The 16254-nt window shown below is 44.7% G+C and overlaps 1 protein-coding gene across 2 annotated transcripts in view; it reads left to right on the plus strand.

The window, feature by feature from the left end:
* The window catches only part of PAPPA (pappalysin 1), a 266049-nt gene that overhangs the window by 174717 nt on the left and 75078 nt on the right, over positions 1-16254 (plus strand). For both annotated transcript variants that reach the window (XM_051855823.3, XM_089319886.1), the window contains 3 exons: positions 12558-12671; positions 13594-13729; positions 15954-16167. In XM_051855823.3, coding sequence (XP_051711783.3) covers positions 12558-12671; positions 13594-13729; positions 15954-16167 — 464 coding nt within the window. The remainder of the gene's footprint in view (positions 1-12557; positions 12672-13593; positions 13730-15953; positions 16168-16254) is intronic.

The following is a 16254-nucleotide window of genomic DNA, read 5'->3' on the forward strand; positions in this document are numbered from 1 at the left end:
GTGCTAAGTAGGTGTTTGTTGAGTGAATGAGTGGAAGGATAAGTGAATGATGGAGACATAAAAGAGAAATATCAGACTTGCAAGTGAGAAACAAATAACTCTTCCCAAAGAGTACTGAGGTCCCTGGGAGCCCTTTCCCGTCAGCTCAGGAATGCAAGGAAGGCCCTGCATCCCACTCTCCCAAGCCCGTCAGCCGCTCACGCTGGAGGTGGCGTTTGTGCCGTGGAGTCACCCACGGACCATCTGGCCAGGATCCCAGGCTCCTCCTCTGCTGCAGGAGATTGCGTAAGCTGGACGGCAGCCTCCAGATGTTAGCAGTTTCTGCTCATTTTTTCCCTCCCTTTTCAACAACAATAGTAATAATTAAAACAAACACAGGCCTCATCCCCCACTCGCACCCCTGAAATTAAAAACAGGTGGGCCCAGATGCCCTGGCCTTTCCCGTCCAAGGTCTTCCTCCTCTCCAGGCCTGCCCTGAGCGGAGCTGCCCAGCTGTGCCCGCTGCCTGGTGGCTTGGACCTCAGGCTGCAGAGAGGAAAGATGGCCGCGTCGTGAGAAGGGCCTGTGCCGGACTCTCTTCTGCCTGCCTCCCACCCCCAAAGCCTTGGCCCCAGCGTAAATGGATGTGTTTTGGAGGACTAGGTGGCTTAAGAGATTAGTAATGAGATCCCAAGTCTTTCACTGCTGGGTCAGGAGTTCAGAGGCGGGCCTGGGTGTTGAGTCAATGGCATAATTAGGGAGCCCGGGAGCAGGTCTGTGGAGGGCCCCTGTGAAATGAGCCCGGCCAGGCCTTTAATGGCAGCGGCTGTCAGCAGCACAAAAGCCGACCTCCACATCCGACACTAATCACTCTCCCTTGTTAGAGGATTTACTAGCTGGAGGAGCCCGAGACCCTGCCCATCGCCTCCTATATGCCAGTATCCAGGAACAAGCTCAGCCCAGTGCCTGGCTCTACCATCTGTGCAATGCAGAGAAAGCTAGCACTGCAAATAATAGTGAATAGCATCATTGGCATCCTCACCTGCTACGGCTTTTGTGATTATTTCCTTCACCTTCACAATGATGGTCATGTATCACCGTCACTGCTGCTATCACAGTCTTCATTGTGATCATCGCATTCACTGTGGACTTCAGTTTCCTCATCTGTAGCATGGGCTGGGAATAGGAGACAGACTTGGAGTCATGCAGACCCAGACGTCACCATGCTCTCCTGACAGGGATAGCCTGGGCATGCTGTTTGTCTCCTCTGAGCCCTGTGCAGGAGGACTGCCAGTGGCTTCTCAGGAATGTGGGAATTCTGTACCTGTCCATAGAAGTCAACAAATGAAGGCAAAGACAACACTGGCACCACCTTCATGGATGGTTGTCTTAGGCCTCTGGCATAAGCTTCTCCTTAAAAAGAAAGCTGAGACACCCAGTTTCCATCCCTCAGAGACCCCGGGCTTCTGTCTGGAAAATTAAGCCATTGAATGAGTAGCCCCCAAGAATCCAGTCTATGATTCTAAACCACTTAGCCTCTAACAAGCCCAGTTTTCCCCACCTGTAAATGTGGCAGCTTGATATCTGTACTCCCTTCCCATAAAGGCCTAGTGTTCCCCCATGATTATTTAATCAGTCCAGAGGTTTGCACCCCAATCTCAGATTTGCATGGGAAAGTACAGAGCTCTGCAAGATGTTAGACTCCTAAGGAGTGTGGAATGCCTAACAGGTTAGAGCCTGGGGATGGGGAATGGGATAGGCAATGAGGTGCTAATCAACCCAGAGCTGAGCCTCCAGGCACGAGGATGGCCAAGCCAGGTTATCTTATCTCTTGGTGTCTCCGATGTGGAGGTCCTGAGATCGCTATTTCCAGAACTCTAGGAGCCAAAAAGAGGCATCTCTCCTGCACACAGGAAATGCTTCTTTGCTTGATTGTCTGTCCATGCCAAATAATAAATCCTCAAATTGAAAGAAAAACAACCCACCCCTCCCCCTCCCCTCTATCTCTTTAAGGCAGGCATCAAAGGGAAAGCTGCTCTGGAGGCCTGGAGAAAGTGATAATTGTTTCTAATGGTCGGGGAAAGAAAGCCCGGCTCCCCCTTCTTCTCCCCCCTCCCCGCCCCCATTGCTATTAAATGTGTAAAAAGGAGGTTGGAGGAGGGGTTGGAGGTGTGTGTGTGTGTGCCTGTGTGTGTGTGCACATGTTGTGCTGTGTATCAGTTAACCCTTGGTTACTCTTAAAGTTTTTCTGTTCAGGGTCAGTTTGGAAAAAGGGGCGTAGGAGGCAAGCAGAGAGGATATAGGTAGGAGAGGTCTACCATACTCTGTAATCAGTTGGAGAGGCCCTGAACTTGAATTTGCACCTTTGCATTGCATTTGTTCTCTATGTGCAATAATTCAGAAAAGGCTTTTAAAGTGTTCTTAGCTTGTTCTTTAATTTCACCAATATTTGCTCATCACCTACTTTGGGCTCTCAGCTTTTGATACTGAAGGTTTCACAGGCAGTACTTTATTCTTGTCCTCAGTGAACTAATTGGTCAAGTTCAAAGACTGAAAATAGGATTCATCTCCTAGGCATGTTCTGACCAATTGTGAGTGGCTATTTAGTGTTTTCTTGAAATGGATTTAGAGGCTTATACTCAAGGAGAAAGGATTCAAGGTTTAATTGGTTATAACTTTCCTGGGCAAGAATGATAGTACTGATGGCATAGATTTGACTCAACGGCAGCTAGTGGGCTCAAGGGTTCTTTGCACTTCCTATAGGCGCCAGCCTCAATTTCTTACCAGGGAAATAGGGGTAATGCTAATAACTTCTCATAGTGTAGTTTTTAAGGATTAAATAAAATAATGGATTTAAACAGGTTCTGGAGCACATTATACTAATTGGAGAAATCATACTGTATACCAGTTACCATTGTCATCATCATATTAATAAATAACAACTCTGCCTGGTCCTGGAGTAGTGGGTTGTCTGGAGCAATGCTTTATAGCTCAGAATGAACCCTGGGTTTCCTGAACCCTTCTCTGTATCACATGGTTATCATCACTTCTGCACATTGGTTTAAGTCTATGCAGATCTGAGTTTCCAGATCAAATTTATCACCAATGATCCAAATATACAGCCTTGGAAAAGCCACATTAGTTCAGCATGGGCTGAGCCCTGTCCAGTAAGCTTCATTTGATGCAGATGAAAAGGGAAAATAAAGGAAGCAAAGGCACTGTTCTTTATTTTTTAAAGATTTATTTATTGATTGATTTAAAAAGCAGTGTTACAGAGAGGCAGAGGCAGAGAGAGAGAGAGAGAGGTCGTCCATCCGCTGATTCACTTCCTGGATGGCCACAACGAGAGAGCTGCACTAATCCAAAGCCAGGACCCAGTAGCTTCTTCCGGGTCTCCCATGTGGGTTCAGGGGCCCAAGGATTTGGGCCATCTTCTACTGCTTTCCCAGGCCATAGCAGAGAGCTGGATCAGAAGTAGAGCAGCTGAGACTCAAACTGGCGCCCATATGGGTTCCCAGCACTGCAGGTGGCGGCTTTACCCATTATGCCACAGCACCAGCCCCAGGCACTGTTCTTGAGCTCATCCACAAGAAACAGATGGACAGATTGGAACCCATATGCAATGGCATTATAAAAAGGATATAGACTAGGAGTAAGTGGGAGGTCAAGTCATGGGGTGGAAAGAGGCTGGGCTTTGAGTCAGTCCAGATTGGTTTGACTCCCAAACCCCTGGGGAATGACCAAACCCTGTCCAAATCCCAAAGTTCTTATCTCTCAAATGGGTATGAAAGTCCTTTTTCCTCAGGGTTATCAAGAAGGTGAAATGGCACTAGACACAGGCAGTACCCTGTTCTAATAAACCATCTTCAAGAATCAGTGCCCTTCTCATCCTCCATGGGAACACCAAATAGAGAGCAACATGTCCTGATAGGAAAAGCAAAACTAAGTTTATGGAGGCAGTATTTCCACCCCTGCCACTCTGCATCCAGGTTTCCCAAGGCCTTTTATAGCCACAGTCTAATGGGCTGCCTCCTAACAGGTTTTCTCTTGTGCAGTTTTCAGGCCCTGAAATCTTGGTGATTTATATCAAGGAACCAGCATCTACACCTCTTGCTACCTTGCAATTCTTAGGGAAATAACTTGCATTGGAATTGCATGGCTGCAGTTACATGATGGCCTAAGGAGAAATATTGGGAAGCACGTCTTGGTTGTCTGTGTGTACATGTGCGTGCATGCATATGGGTACAACCATGGATGTGTGCATGAGTGTGCAGTTGAACTTTTATGTGTTGTTATGTGCATTCCCACACAACCCCTCCCTGCTCCTTTCCCTGTTTTTTCTATGGGACCCATTCACAAGTCCCTCTGGATGGAAAGAGGAAATTGGAGAGGATGGGCAAGAGATTTGAGGAGCACCTCCTCCCTCCCCTGATTGACAAAGGGCATGTAAATCTGTAAAACTGAAATCAATAGAAACCTCATGGCATGTCCCTGTGTGGGAAAATACCAGAACCCCTGCTCTCCTGTTCTCCTTCTGTCCCCCTGCCTTTGTGTACATCGTGTGTGGGTGGAAGATAAACTGGATTTAAAAAACCCTTTGAAAGCGAGACATCGTTAACTCCTCTAATTGAAAGCAGCCTTTTGCAAAGGAGGGGGAGTTGGAGGCAGGCGCGGGAGGTAGTGGCTGGCACTGCATCCTAGTCTCCAGGTCCTGGAGACATAGACGGGCAACCCCAGTCACCGATACCCTAGAGGCCATGCAGATTACTATGTGTCTTCAAGCCAGTCTAGCTCTGTTTCCCCACATATCAAACGTGATGGTTGGAGTCAGGATTTCTGAGGTCCCTCCCAGCTCAGACATCCAAGATCTCAAAGCTCCAGATGGAGAACCTTCCCACCTCTTTAGCAGCACACAATTGCAGGCAGAAATAAATAAATAAATAAACCAGAAAACATGTTGCTGGAATTATAGCAAGTAGACTTCTATGTTACTCTTCTGATTGTCTTTGCCAGACAAGGTTGCTGGGAAATTAGCCTTCAGCCTTAGAGTATGAGTGACATGTCATTCAGGAATCTCAGATGTCAACTGTTCACCTGGGACACAGAAGGGTTTGTTTTTGTTGTTGTTGTTGTTGTTGTTATAAGCTGCATTTCAGAGGCAGCCTCTCTTCTGCAGCATTCACTTGGAAGAGACTGAAAACCAAGAACTGACAGAATGTCAGAGCTGAAAATCCTTTGTGGAGATGAAGTCATCTTACTCTGTCTTCCCATAAAGTGGGAAGGGTGAGGATCAGAGAAAAAGTGAGCAATTGAGTCATTTCCTGGGAGCAGGTCCCTTGCCTGCAATCCTGGGCTCTGTATGCCATATCACTTTGCCCTAGAGCAGACCTGCGTCAGCTGCTATTTCAGGAGCCCCAGGAGAAGGCTGCAAGGAGAAACTCAGAGTCCACCCTCTATAGAAGATCCCTCCAGCACAAATACCAGGACACTTCAAAAAGTTTGTGGAAAATGGAATTAAAAGAAAAGCTTATTTTGGTGCAAAAAGTTTTGAAGTCCATGCACCTGAGAAGTCTTCAAATTTCATGAAAATGCATATTATTGAAAATCTGTGCATTTCTTTTTTGTTTGCCCCAAAACAAACATTTTTTAATTCCATTTTCTGTGAACATCTTGAAGTACCCTTATAGAGCTATTTTCTTATTGGATCCTCTTAACACCCCTAAAGAATATGTTTGCAGGCCCTTACATGTTAAAATCTGTGTACAGGCTGATTTTGTGCCTGGATTTGAATCTTGATTCTACTACAAACCAGCTGTGTGACCTTAGATAAGTTTATTGGGCCTCAGTTTCCTTGCCTGTAAAATGTCTATGAAAACAATGCTTCTCTCACAGAGTTTCCTTGAGAAATGCAAGATTCAGTAAATACAGAAGCTTTAAAACAGCACCACCTATGGAATAAACACTCAATATAATTTCCTGGTATTGCCATTGTCTTGTTCACTGGGTACCTTTTATTTCTTACGTGCTGAGAAATCTGTAGGGATTTATTTAAGGTTACATAATGCATGCTTCTCACCTTGGAAATCTTCAGAGTTTAAAGGGATAGGACTGGACTCTAAACAACAATGATCTAACTTGACAAGTACTCTAACTGGGGTATATATAAAAACCTATATAGACATATAAGAGAGCACAATTAATTATGCCCTGGGAGTGAGCAAAGGCTTTCAGAATAGGGGTGATATTTGAGAGTGGCTTTGAAGTGTGTGTAGTATTTCACAAAATGAGTAGTGCAGGGGTTGGAGGTGGGATGTGTTTGGGCACAAGCTTGGTGGCAGGGGAGCCCGTGATGTATGGGAGAAACCCTTGTCCAACAAGAAGGGAGCACCACTGATGCCTGTCTGCTAAGTGGGGAGGGAGAGCAGCCAGCAATGAAGTTGGTGGAAGAGACTGAAACCAGCTGCCCACAGCCTTTGTAAGCTGTGGGACCTTTCCATCCTGAAAGCCAAGGGCAGCTGTGGAAGGGTTGATGAGTAGCAGAGTGATGCAATTTGGTTTTTGCTTTGGAGCATAGAATGACTGTCAAGGGATCTGGGGCAAGAGTAGTCACCAGTGTCTCATCTTCATCTCTAGAAGCCAAGGTTTCCATCAAACCCAAGGAGCAATCACGTGGTTTTGTGACTGAGTACAGGTGCTGAGATGAAGGTGACAGGCAATAAACCACTACATTCCCCAAAATACACGGGGCTGGAATTCCTCAAGAAAACACGAATATTTCTTCTGCTACTTCTGTCGTAATTTCTTGAGTAAATTGGGAAATTTCACTGGAGATAGTTGAATACAGTGAAGGTATAAAACATTGGTGAGAAAAGTACATTAATTCTGGGAGAAAAGTGCATTAATTCTGGTAGACAGAAATTTTCCATTTTCATAATTTTGCCCCTTCCTGGCCATGTGTCATTGAGCAAGACACCTCCCCCATCTTGACCAATGAAAAGGGCATGGTCTCAATAGAAAACCTATTCAAGTTCCCTGTAACACTAAAATAAAATAGCTTATAGGCATAACTACTTAGAGGAAAGAGATCGAGAAAGTATAGCCGATCATCTCTCCCTCTGGCTGTTGGAAAGCATGGCCCAGAAGTAAATTAGGCTGTCCATAAATGGAAGTAAGTTTTTTGTCCAGGACATAATCAAAAAGATGCTGGGTACTCCTTTCTCCAAACATGAGAGGACCTAAATTAGGGTGTTTGCCAGCTGAACTGCATTTGCTCTTTGCCAAGCAGCATTATATTATTTTTCTCCTTTCATTTGATCATTTATCCATTCACTTAATGTCAAAATCTTATTCATTCAAAATAATACTTAACCATTTTCAAAATTTTATTGTGGAATGAACACATCTCAAGCTCTATCTTCAACAACTTTTCCAAGCATACCACCCAGTACTGTTGACCAGGGATGCATGGTGAACTTGCTTATCTTGCTTCACTGAAAATTTGTGCACATTAACTTGGCAATCTGCTGTTCACTCTTTCCTGCAAGCTCTGGCAACCACCATTCCATCTTTGCTTTTATGAATTTGACAGTTTTCAATGCCTCACATAAGTGGAACCACACATTATCTGTCCTTGGGTGACAAGTTTTAAAAACAATTTAGCATGATATCCACAGGTTAATTCTTCTTGATGCAGAGTTTTCCTTCTTTTTTAAAAGCTGAATAATATTCTGTTACATGTATATACCACAGTTGCTTTATCCATTCATCCATTGATGGATGCATAGATTCTTCCCAGCTCTTGAATATTGTGAATCATGTGGCAGTGAACATGGGAGTAAGCAGCACAGAATAATGGACTCAACCATATGGAATCTCCCATTTATCTCCCACAGAAGCCAAATCCCAGAGGCTGCAGTGTTTCTAGAGTGTCCTTGATGTGTTTCACAAGGCAGTGAGTGATGTGAAGGGAGAGAACAGATCTTGTCATGTCAATCAGTGGAACACAGGGGAGAAAAACTTGCCATATTCAGCCCCTGACATCCCTTAGAACTGGATGCCTTGGAAGGGCCTCAGCATTGTTAAGAGACTTTGCAGTACATGAGTGCAGAATAGGAGAGAGAACAAAATGGCTCCACAGGAGATTGAAAGATGGGTAGTTTGGGAAGAGGTAGCAGGCTGGAAAAGACTGAGAAGGTGACTTGAGCCAGTGACACCAGAGAAGGTGAAGAAAGGGAGATGATGAGCAAAGACAAACTCAGGGTGGTGGCATGGAGAGCTTAAGAACACATCAGAGCAGGTGATGTGACCCTCCTGTGGGTCCCCTCCCGAACAATGTTCCATGATGCTCTGTGGAGCTGACTTGCTGTTTTGGAAAAGACAACAAATGGGTGTTGTAAACAGAGCATTCCCATAGTATACAGGTGTGTGCGGTTCATACTTGTGTCCTTAGTGACCAATCTCATCGTTTTGGCAAGGCTGTTCATTTTCTCAGCTCCCTGGAGTTCAGTGCCATACGCCTTCAATACACAGCTGCTGAATGAACAAATTTATGCAATGTCTATAAAAGCAGGAGGCTTTGCTCCCTCCTCCTCCAATCTCCCCAGGAACATAGATGCTTTTTAAGATCAACTAGGGCTTTGGGCAAAGGTTCAGCTGGATTTGTTCATTCCTCTCTGATCTGCTTTGACTGTCCCTGGTTAGGATCCCAGCCAGCCTGAAACAAACACAAAACTAAATAGAAAAACAGAAGAATAAAATAACAACGGCATGTTCCTCTAAGCCCTGTCTAGTGCTGATAGAGCTGACAGAGATAAGAAGAAATTGTATTTAAGCAATCAGGAGGCTTTGTTCATTTTGGAGACTTCTCTGACCATGAATGCTTTAGATGCAGAGATAAGACCTCCAGCCAGTGCTGAGAGGTGAGCTCCACCATGCTCTGCTGGGGGACAGGCAGCTAAGAACGTAAGGGAAAGAATTCCAAAATGATACATGTCTAATTGCTGGCCCAGATTTCAAATGCCATAGATAGTTTATGCAAAGTCTTGCACTGTTGTAGAGTGTAACACAATCCATTGGCAGATCTGCCTAAGCTCAGTCTTATTGTTTTTGAGAAAAATAAACAAACTTGAAAACCTCTTCCAGCCCATGGAAGTGGCTACATCTTACTCTTTGTCTCCTTGGTATTAGGCTTCTTAAAAATTTGAATAATGGAAGCCATCATCTAATTCCTGGACAATGGGATTGCTGATTCTCTGTGACCTCGATCTCTTTACAAATTTATTTGTGACATTCAGTGTCTAATATCATATTTGCAGGACCTGATTCCTAGAGCTAAGATGAGAGGGACTTTGGCAGTTGACCCTTTTCAATGTTGTTAATGCAGTGAAGTGCTTTGCTTAAGTGAAATGTTACAAGGCAGCTCCATGTATCAAACAAATGAGCGGAGATTCTCTGGTAGAAATGGCAGAACCAAAACTAAGCAGAACTTCTCTGCAGTCTGAACCCTCCCCAACTGACATCTCCATCTCCGTGGAATCCTAGGAACCCATGAAAGTTTCTTGAAAAACCTATGACCCCAGGCAACATTCAATGTACAACATAAGCTGAAATCCAAAGAGAAGAGGCAGTTCGTCCATAATTTCATATCACATTTGAGTGATCAAGGACCAGAACCAGCTCTCCATGGTGCAAAGCCATCTTACCACCATAAAACTTCCTGGGTGACATTTGGAGATTTTCCAAAGTTGGTTAAGCAATTTTATTTTTCTCTGTTGATGCTTCAAAAATGAATCAATGAAAATGTTTACATGAAGGGAAATTGAGTGAATGATGTATGGAGTTTTCTGTATTATCTTTACAATTTTACCATAAAATGTCTAAATTTATGAAAAGGTTAATTTAAAAATAAAATCATTGATGTTTGAGATTTTCAATCACAATGCAACTTGACTTTGATTCATGCTTCATTGTTACTAAGAAAATTGAGACTTGGCATTTTCTGAGAGTTTCTAGAAGCCAGAAGTACCACAAGTGGCAGAGAGAAGGACATTTGAGCTTTAGAAAAATTTATAGATGGGATAATTGGCATGTTAAAAGGAGCCCTTGAGGATGCCCAGAATAAGAAGGGTGACTGTCATAGAAGAGTCAAATCTGATGCACCTCATTGAATCCCTCTGTCTAGCAACTCATTTTTAGGGGAATTGATGCTGATGGTTTTACATCTATCTTTGATGTTTATAAGCCAATATTTCATAGTTTTTTCCTTTACTTAATAAATGTACATAGAATAGTGTCAGTCAAAACATTTATGTATACCAGGTATATGCACTACCTGGAATTGACACCTATGCAAATTTTGTCAAATTTGCTTCAACATCTCTTTCTCTAAGAAATATAACACCCTGCAGATAAGTTGAAATATTACTTGTTCCTAACTCTCAGTATCATTCCTCTTCCTTGATATCCAGAGATAACTACCATGCTGATTTTGATGTACACTTTTCTATTCCATTTTTTTCTAATGGAAGCATTGCTTTAAAATATTTATTTTACTGAGGGGGGATCAAAATCGAGATCAACAGGCAGATACCTGGACAGAGAGAGCTCCTCTCACTGGTTCATTCCCCAGATGCCTGGGAGCCAGGAACTCCTATGTGGATGGCAAGGATTCAACCACTTGTGCATTAAAAGGAAGCTGGAGTCAGGACTTAAACCCAGGCTCTCTTCTGTTGTGAGATGAGGGCATCCCAAGCAGCATCTTAACTGCAGCACCCAATATCCACTCCTCTACTCCATTTTTAGCTTCTTTAAAAAAAATGATTTTGTATTTATTTATTTGACACTCAGAATGGCAGGTAGAGGAGGGAGAGGCAGAAAGAGATTTTCCATCAGCTAATTCACTCCACAGATGACCACAACAGCCAGGTCTGAGCCAAACAGATGCCGAGAACCAGGAACTCCATTCTGGTCTCTCACATGCATTTTCCGCTGCTTTCCCAGGCACATTAGCAGGAAGTTGGATTGAAAACAGAGTAGCCTGGACTTGAACTAACACTATGATATGGGATGCTGGTGTCACAGGTTACAACTTAACTTGCTGCACCAAATTGCTGGCCCCAACTCCATTTTTAATTCATGTGAATCCCTGGGTAGTTAGTTTTTCTTCAAGTGATTTTTATAAATGGCATATAAATTATCCATTTGCACATTGTTTCTTTTTTTCACTCTCTTATGTTCCTGAAATCTCTCCATGTTGCAGCCCAAGAACTTACCAGTGGGTCTTCTGTTTTGATTGGCCAGGATCCATACTGAAACAAGGGTTCAATATTTTAGTATCATCCTTGTTTAGCAATCTAGTTCATACCTCTTCATATTTTTGATGTATAGAATTTTATCAGGTGAATATTTGGTATTTCCTGTATGCTTTCTCCAACAGATGAACAGGTGGATTATTCCCAATCTTTATATACCATTTTTTGCAGGAATAAATAACCTTGATCTTTACATTTTTTATTTTTTCCTTTCACTTTAGCATTTGCTTGCTTTATGTGTTTGTTTAGTCTGGTTGAGAATTTACCATCTCATTTTTCTCCATATCTTGCAACATCCCTAGAGCTTTCTAGATCAACCCTGCTTTGCAAATGAGTAGCTTGCAACCTGGATGTGTGATATGACTTCACAGGGAAGTGTTGAGAGGTGAGCCACCTTAGAGAGAAAAGAGAAAGCACAAATTCTGAGACAACATCTACCAGCTGTCTCACCAACCCCAAGAACAATTCAGTTGTTCCTATCCCTTCTCCTCACCAAAATTTTCTCAGTTTACAATAATGAGGCAATTTCAAAATATTTGTCAAAAAGTGGAATGAAAAGATTACTTTTATGCAAAAAACATTTAAAATGCCTGCATATTTTTCCTCTTTATGATTTGTTTGTTTATTTAATTTGCAAAGCAGAGTGATACACAGAGACAGAGGTTGTGCATGTGTGTGTGTGTGCGTGTGTGTGTGAGTGGGAGAGAGAGAGAGAGAGAGGTGACGTGGATGGAATTTCTTTGATTTGATGATTGTGAAGCAAATGTTCATGCTCTCAGAGTCTTCTTTGTCGTTAATATAGCTCTGAGCACGATTTGAAGATTTGTTCTCAAATGGTCTGTTGACATTCAATTCCTGAACTTGCCTTTCCTGTCAATTTCCCCAAAATCTAATAATTGGTAGTTTATGACGACCTGAACATTCTGGCTTTCCTCTGAACGTTTGTTTCTTTTTCCACGTCTGTAGTGCTTGTCCTCTTATCTATCCTGCTCTTCCAGATGCAACCCAAATGTTCACTCCTCTGGAATGTGTTCCAATGAGAATATCTATCACCAAAATATCTGCTTTCTTCTTTCCTTAACAGCACTGAGGATTATCTCTTTCACACTAGGCTACGAGCCCCGGAATTAATTTTTGTCTGTTCATCACCATTTTCTCTTGATGCACCAAGAACAAACTAGGTGGATAGATAACAACGTTTTGAAACTGAACTTCATGGACCTTCTGAGATTCTCTAATCACTCCCAACTTTCCTTTGTCTTTTTCCAGGTGTGTCGAACTAAGGTGATAGATCTCAGTGAAGGCATTTCCCAGCATGCCTGGTACCCTTGCACCATCAGCTACCCATACTCCCAGCTGGCTCAGACCACTTTCTGGCTCCAGGTAAGCCCAAGACTTGCTGTTCTTGAAATTTGTAGCAGTGGCCCCCAAGAAGCACCAATTCCCAGGGCCCTTTCCCAAGATGGACTGTCTACCCATTGGAGCCCTAACATGTAGGACAGGGAACAACACAGTAGTGAAATGCTTCCTGAAATGAAATCCCTTAATTGCTCTTGGAAGGTTCCCCACTCATCTATGTTTTGTCAGGGTTTGGATACCTTTTGTCTGCCTAGAACCTCCTATTCATTATTCAACATCTTTTAAAATTACCTTCTTTGAAGTCTTTAATGATCCTCATAGAAAGAAGTGACTATCCTTTCCTTCCTACTTCTGCATATTTTTGTTCACCTGTTGAATGACACTTGTCACATGACATTAGCTGTGTGTGAGCCCATATTTCTGACTAAGGACTGAAAGCTGTATTGCTTTTGATTTGTGTGTCATTGACCTCCTTTGGGTCGCACAGTTCTACGAAAGCAAGGGCTGTGATTTATTTACCCTTGTCTCCTTGGTGCCTAGTGCAGAGGCTGTCATGGAAAAATGACAGGTAACTACCATTTTTATGGTTTCCTTGTGTGCCAGACCCTGTGCTAGACACTTCACTTCCAGTATCTTATTATAGTCTCACGGTGATACTGTGATGCAGGTGTTGTTTTACTAGCCACCATTTAGAATAAAGGGCAGTTAGGCCCAAAGTGGTCTAGCTGTCCACTCTGTAGGTAAGAACAGGGCCAATATTGGGGCAGCTTTCTGACCTCAGAGCCTGTGCTCTTCCCTGCTAGGTTTTACCAACTTCTCCTTCCCATATGGGACCCCTCTTAAACAGCCCATTTCCTGAAATGGAAGATTCTCCTACAGTCCACCATAATGTGGCTGCTCCTCCCCAACATGACTGATCTATCTTCCTATGTCTTCTCCATTTCAGGCATATTTCTCTCAGCCAATGGTTGCTGCAGCTGTCATTGTCCACCTGGTGACCGATGGGACATACTATGGGGACCAAAAGCAGGAGACCATCAGTGTCCAGCTGGTTGATACCAAAGATCAGAGCCACGACCTAGGCAAGCATTTTTCTTGAGCCTGGCTTGCTCTTGGTGCCTGCTTCCACATCTTCTGCATGGGTGGTTGTGAGAACTGGCTTGGAATGGGCTCTTCCCTCCCTTCTTATCCATCTTGCTTCTTCTCTATTTGGGATTCTGGTGACCTTCAAATCAAGGTGTGAGATATGGCAGGTACAGAGACAAGGGGTCAATGTGCAGACTTTGCTTCAGCAGTTTCCTTTTGTTGCAGGTCTTTAACCTCAGATACCCCATAGGATCTTCAGAACACCTGGGAAGAAGTTAGCAAAAGCCATTTCTCCATTGTGTGTGCCAGAACCTGAGACCCAAAAAAAGGCACTGGGAGAGGTCTCATGGCATTCCAGGACTGAGTAACCCAGCTCTCAGTTCATTGCTCTTTAACCTATACTCTGTGGTGTTTAAAAAAAACCTTCAAGTACTGACTGTGTTTCCAACACAACCTCCAGAGAAGATGCTATGGGAGTAGGAATAAGAAAATATTCTATCAGTTTCAGGAGTGAGAAGCAGGAAAAGAATCTGATCCTACCTACTGAGAAGCATCCATGAGTGTGGGGCCAGATGGGAGGACAAGGGCCAGAGTTTTACATACACCACCCCTCTGTATGTCCAGGCCACGGTACACAGACTCCAAAGCTGATGGCCAAGGTTTGAATCCTGTGCTTGCCACTCACTCAGTGAAGAGCGTGAGCACTTTTCTCAGCCTCTCAGAGCCTCACTCATCAGTTTGGTGTCCTCATGTGCAAAATGAGGACAATGATGCCATCTCACAATCAGAGGGAGATATTCCTTAACCTATCATGACCATACTCAGCACAAGAGCTGCCCCATGAAATCCCCAAGGGCAGTAAGAAATTCCCATATTCCCTGTCATTTCCACTCTACCCCACATTGAGCCAGGTACCCGTGCAGCATGTTTGGAATTCGGCACCAGCACTGCAGCCTGGAGCGTTCACTCCATCCCAAAGAGTGCCCAATTCAAAGGTCCCTACACTGAAAGTGGACAAGGGGTCACTTCAGGGTCAGATAGAAGCCCAGGGAGAAGCAAGTGTATTTTCATTTTGTTTCTATGTTTATTTATTTAGTTAGTTTTCAAGGCTAAGGGGAACATATTAATAAGGAAGAGAAAGAAAACCCCTCTGGATTTATCTGAATTCCTAGGAAATTTCCCTAAGTGAGAAGCAAATATTTTCACAGTCTTCCTGGCTCTGAGGAGTGAGTCTTCAGCAGAGTGAGGACAATTCTAGCTCCACGGAAGGTCCTTGGATGCTGCCACTAATGCCCCAGGCTTCCACATCTCCCTGCCCCTCAGCATCTCAGCATCACCCACAGAGTCTCCACAGCTCTAGGAGGGGCACCTGCTGGGCTCTGAGTGTCATGCCTCCACAGGGAGAACTCTCCCAGCAAGGCAAGCCTGGCAGGACATGGTTAGGATTAGACCAGGTTTTTAGATGTGGAAACCAAGCTTTAGTCCCATGATGGGAAGTGGCTAAACCGGGTTTACCAGGCACCAAAGCCAGCATCTGTCTCACGAACCCAGCTGCCCCCGTCATTCCCTTCCCTCTCCCTTCTCTCTTGAGGCCTGGGGACCTGTTGACCATACCAGAAAGTGCTAAGAACTCTTGAGTGGGGTGAGCTTGTGTTCTGCTAGGACTTTGTGTGGTGGCAGGGCTGTGTCCCTCTGAAGAACCATCTCCTGCCACCAACACTGGGTTCCCTTCTCTGTCCATGGGGAGTCGAAGTCCTCACCTCTCAGGGCTGCCCCCGGGTTTGCAGAGGGCAGATGAGAGCCCCTGGGAAGAGGCTGTTGCTGTGAATTACTTCCATCACCTTTACGACTCGCCAGGCTGGCAGCCTGAACACTAGCGGCTCAGACCAGCAAGCCCTAAGGCAACGTGGGAGGGAGCCAGGGGCCAGGGATGCTTGACTGAGGGGTGGCCAATGGGGGGAGGGAGAGGGGCTGTGGGCGCTAGGTGAAGGGAAAGCTTAGGGGGCAGGGAGGCAGGGGGATTGGAAAGATTTGGAACCAAGGAAAAAAGGCAGACAAAGAATCTTTCAATCAAACTCAAAATCCCCACCGACTGCCCAATGGTGCTTTTGTGCAGTGACATGAAAGAGTTTGGGGGCTTCGGGAAGAGCCCGTTGGGGAGGGCGTGACTGGCCTTGAGTAATGAGCCTGGCCCCTCGGCCCCTCTGTCTCCCCTGACAGGCCTCCATGTCCTGAGCTGCAGGAACAATCCCCTGATTATCCCTGTGGTCCATGACCTCAGCCAGCCCTTCTACCACAGCCAAGCGGTGCGTGTGAGCTTCAGTTCACCCCTCGTCGCCATCTCGGGGGTGGCCCTCCGCTCCTTCGACAACTTTGACCCCGTCACCCTGAGCAGCTGCCAGAGAGGAGAGACCTACAGCCCTGCCGAGCAGAGGTAAGAGACCCTGGGCCTACTCGCCCCCCGGGCCATTCATAGCCAAGCGGAGGTGATGGGATGTGAAGCCCGGTAGCCATGCGTGTT

The sequence above is a fragment of the Oryctolagus cuniculus genome, chromosome 1 (assembly GCF_051225735.1).
Source record: "Oryctolagus cuniculus isolate XC-2025 breed Fujian yellow rabbit chromosome 1, ASM5122573v1, whole genome shotgun sequence".
Lineage (NCBI taxonomy): Eukaryota > Metazoa > Chordata > Mammalia > Lagomorpha > Leporidae > Oryctolagus > Oryctolagus cuniculus.